General features: G+C 39.7%; 1 protein-coding gene across 1 annotated transcript in view; it reads right to left on the reverse strand.

The window, feature by feature from the left end:
* Window positions 1-5,000, reverse strand: part of LOC122254774 (uncharacterized) — a 58,199-nt gene that overhangs the window by 5,315 nt on the left and 47,884 nt on the right. The window contains exons 7-8 of the mRNA XM_086531188.1: window positions 4,258-4,608; window positions 3,836-3,974 (exon numbers count right to left, since the gene is read on the reverse strand). Of these exons, the coding sequence (XP_086387314.1) occupies window positions 3,836-3,974; window positions 4,258-4,608 (490 nt within the window). The remainder of the gene's footprint in view (window positions 1-3,835; window positions 3,975-4,257; window positions 4,609-5,000) is intronic.

Genomic DNA, 5,000 nt, shown 5'->3' on the forward strand with positions numbered 1-5,000 from the left:
TCTATCCCTTGCCACAAAGCTCGGCCTGCAGTATTTGTAATGATCGGTTCCTGTAATATGTGTTACTACTCAGAGGAGTGATGCTTTCTATGATTCTCCCGCTTCTACCTTCAATTGAGACAATTAATTAGCTTCATAACCGAGATCTTGACCAAGCTCTTTTCCTATGGCGGGGTAGGGCAAGGTCAGGGGAGTCCAATTCTTTGGCCAAAAGTGCCGTCTTGAGCTGAAAGCGCATCAGAACCCTAGCCGTCTGAGACAGCCAGGAGCCGTTGGCAAACGACTGGTAATCCAGTTCGAGACGCCGCTGAACCTTCCGTCTGAAGTGAGAGTCGGAGGATACCCGAATGACTTTGACAAAAAAAAATCTGAGCAGCCATCAGATTTACAAGGATGTACAAGAGAAGGATATTGGCCTCCATCCGGAGATTGACAGATTTCGTCCAGCTGGGGGCACCCAGAACGATCCTGGCAGATTCATTTTGAATCAATTCAATCCTCTGCCTGGGAATTGGCGGACAGAGATCAGAGCAACAGACATTGTTTTCATGACAGGAATTCCTGCCTTGATTCGGATAATCAGGTATTGTCCCTCCCTGCGAGATTTGAGTCGATGATCTGCCCAAACCCCCAAGTATTGGAAGACTAGTCTCTGGACGCGCAGCCGGGAATCTGGGACATCCAATCTCAGCGCCATGGCCTTTGACTTGGCTGCCGAAAGCTTCAGTCCTATCCTACGGCATTCCCCAGACGAGAGACCCAGACAACGCTGAGCCCTCCGCAAACTCCTCACAGTAAAAATGAGGGCAAGATCATAGGAGATTATCTTGCATCCCTTTAGGATCTGTACATTGAGAATGCTAATCATGAGGACATTAAAAAGAGTTGGACTAAGAACCCTACCCTGAGGTGTCCTATTTTCAAGTGGTTGATACTTGACCCTGGCCGACCTGTTCCATAAGTAGCCCCGTGTCCAGACCAGGAGTTTCCCCTGCCTCCCTTCCTAGTGAGGGTCTCCTAAATGACAAGAGGCCTTGCCAATTCGAAGGCCTTTTATCAGTCAAGGATGGCATTGCCGATAAGGCTCAGGAGCGTGGCCAGGCTATCTAGGGGAGGATAGCGCTGTCCCAAGACCAGTTGACGAGGCGCGAAAGTGCGAGCTCACCTTCCAGACCGACATAGGAAGTGATAGGATAAGAAATCCCATTACTTCCCGAGGCCGACACGGAACACTGCATATTGTGGACAAAATGGAAAGCAAAATGAATATGTAGCTTCTGATATTTCCTTTAAAAAAATCTGGTAAGAAATAAGTGCCTAAAGCAAAGGGCATACCACGTAGGGGCATAGAGGAGGCTTTCACCAAACAATAAGCATAGCTTCTGTTGGCAGGACACAGTTCTTGCAAGGTCAGCTCGGTTACGCTGCCAGCAGAGTATTTCTTCTTCAATGCTTTTATATCCGAAAATAAGAAATAAGATCCTGGAGTGACTTTCAGGCAACACTACACGCAAATAGGCTTTCTACGAAGGAAATAATATTTCCCCGGTAGAAACTTTCACAGGTAATAGTTTCAAAATATTGGGTCAGGAGATGGTTGCAATGCTGAAGATGATCACATTACTAGTATCAAAGATGTCACTAAAATAGTGACCATATAGTTCTTTAGTTTACTCTGCTGTACCGAGTTTTGTTAAGGCAAGAAAGTATTTTTGAAGGACGAAAATATTAGTTCGTGATAGACCTTCGGATAGGTAAATAGTGTGTCTGATGTGTATAATGGACATCGTGGATATAATTTGTTTCCGTTTGTGGGTCTCTCTCTCTCTCTCTCTGTCTCTCTCTCTCTCTCTCTCTCTCTCTCTCTCTCTCTCTCTCTCTCTCTCTCTCTCTCTCTCTCTCTCTCTCTCTCTCTCTCTCTTTATTTCTCTTATTACAAGGTATCGATCGGGTACTTGATGAAACTCAAAGCTGATCGTTGCTATTGCTACCTTGAATGCAAAATGCCACGTCCCCCTCCTTTGCCAATAAAACATTAAACAACTACGTGCCTAAATATATTGTGCGTTCTTTCTATCGCTTCATTAAGTGCGTCAGACGAAAAAGAGGGTTCATACGACAGCCAAAGTATTATAATATAAGTAACATGAACCACAGAACATAACGAGGAATATATCAAAGCGTAAGGCACACTCACACACACACACACACACACACACACACACACACACACACACACACATACATATCTGGCAGATATGTTAGAAAAAAAATGATAAAACAAAATAAAACACGCAATGAATGGATGGTTCCATAAGTACCTCCTTTCCAGATCTTTTATACTAAACAAGCGCTCCCGATGGCCTGTCAGCACCCGTCAGAAGTAGAAAAATGGAGGCCAAAGCGCCATTGTATGTACAATAGATCAGAACCTTTCACTTGCTTTTTTCTCTCTATGGAGTTCTCTCTGAAGTGTATTTTGTCTGTGTTATCACCTATATCTTTCCTTCATAGCTGTACCCTTTAAGCTTTCATTGGAGTTGTACGGAGGGGGGAGGGGGAGGGGGAAGAGAGGGAGGCCTCTTTCTTTGTAGAGTTGTCCTATTTTTCTACGTGTAATCAGCTGCCGGGCACACACGCACATCTATATATATATGTATATGTATATATAATATATATATATATATATATATATATATATATATATATATATATATATATACATATATATATACATATATATATATATATATATATATACATATATATAATATATGTATATATATATATATATATATATCTATATATATATATATATATATACATATATATATATATATATATATATATATATATATATATATATATATATATATACATACACACACACACACACACACACACACACACACACATATATATATATATATATATATATATATATATATATATATATATATATATATATATGTATATGGATAGATTGATAGATAGACAGATCAGCATTTCCAATTTTCTAGGAAGCGATGCATACATTGACGTATGCATGAGTTCTTACCGAGCTTTTTTTTGTTTGTTTGTTTGTTTTGTTGTTGTTTTTGTTTTTAGCTTGCGCATGCTCTTTTCTTTTTTCCTGGGTTCTCTTGTTACATTTTCTTCTATCAAAAAGATTGACAGTTGCTTTTAGTTCTGAGTTCTCATTTAAATAATATATATATAATATATATATATAAATATATATATATGTATATATACACAAATATACATACATACATACATATATATATATATATATATATATATATATATATATATATATATATATATATGTACATACATATATATATATATATATATATATATATATATATATATATATATATATATATTTATATATATATGTATGTGAGTGCATGTATGTAGGCAGTCCAGCAACCACCCTCCCCTAACTCTGGTTAATATCAAATTGCAAAAAAGATAAATGAAAGTTAAGTGCACTGGTTGATCATTTATTAAATGAGAACTAAAGAACTCAGAACTAAAAGCAACTGCCAATATTTTTGATAGAAGAAATTTTGATAAGAGAACCCGGGAAAAAGAAAATAGCATGCATGTGTGTGTGTGTTTGTGTGTGTATGTGTCTGTGTGTATGTGTATAAATATACACATATATATCAATTTTTCCCGTATACCTTTTTGTCATAAAGGTCATCCAAATCTTGCCCAGCGCTCGACATATTTCTTGTTCATCTGACTTTAGTCCTTCCTCTTTTAACGTCAAATGTTTACGCATAAAAGATAATTTCCTTCTCATTGCATAAGGGAAACTGCTCACCTTCCTTCAACCGGTTGCTGTCAGCAGGCATCGGCTCTCCTTCGCGCAAAATGTACAAACGCTCATTCAGAATTTGAGGCTGAACTACACTCTCCGTTCCGTCAACCATTTCGATGGAAGGGCGCCAAATATTTTCATTCTGAGCAAGGGAAAAGACAGAGTCTGATATTGTTAATCATAATTAGGAAGGAGATTAAAAAAGAACTATGCACAAAGATGTTAATTCCGCAGTAGGCTTCGGTTTTATATCATATTAAGTGTTCATGGAGGGAAGTAACTCTGCTTCCATTCATTTTATTTCAGTATCATCTGTTCAGGGTTTTTGTCACAGGGTATTGTTGCTATCTAAATATCATATTGCAAGTTAGAATCTAGAAGAGTATGACATGCCAACGAACATCGAGGCCGAACAGTCAACCTACCTTGATGTCATTGAACAAAAGGTTGCTGTGTAAATTAGCGAAGGTCAACCTCAGGTCGCGCCACCTGATGTACAACAGCCCCTCGAGAGATATCCTGAAGTCCGTCAGGCTGAAATCACGCACCGCCGTGACGTTGAACGTGACGTTGACGGCCAGGGGCTGCGAGATGTTCATCCTCGGCGGCGGGAGCGATTTGGAGTAGCCATCGCCGAGGAGGACCCTCTCGCAGTCCGCCTCGTCCATGTTGTCGGCGCAGTCGGACGAGCGGTCGCAGCGGAGGTCGAGCGGAATGCACGAGTGGTCCGCGCAGGTGAACTGGCCCTCCGCGCACGCCGTCAGCAGCAGCTCCGTCTGGGCAGGAGGCCATTGTGCTCCTTTATTCATTAATCTACATATGCACATCTGGTTATTGTTATTCTATTATTATTATTATTATCATTATCATCATTATTATGAACATACTCATTATTGCTAATATTATCATCATTAATATAGTAACTAGAGATTTTAGATGAATGTCGGTTTAGGAACGGATTTTGTGTTACCAAATGTTAAGGAAGCCGTCATGATACCTATATATATGTGTGTGTGTGTGAGTGTGTGTGTGTGTGTGTAAGTTTGTGTTTGTGTGCGTCCTTGCGTGCGTGTGTGTGTGTGTGAGGGAGAGAGAGAGAGAGAGAAAGAGCGTATGTGCATGGCTCACACACACATGTATGTAGGCAAGTAGTAAGGACATTTTCTCA

The sequence above is a fragment of the Penaeus japonicus genome, unplaced genomic scaffold (assembly GCF_977035675.1).
Source record: "Penaeus japonicus unplaced genomic scaffold, GWHDUDI00000001_assembly GWHDUDI00000035, whole genome shotgun sequence".
Lineage (NCBI taxonomy): Eukaryota > Metazoa > Arthropoda > Malacostraca > Decapoda > Penaeidae > Penaeus > Penaeus japonicus.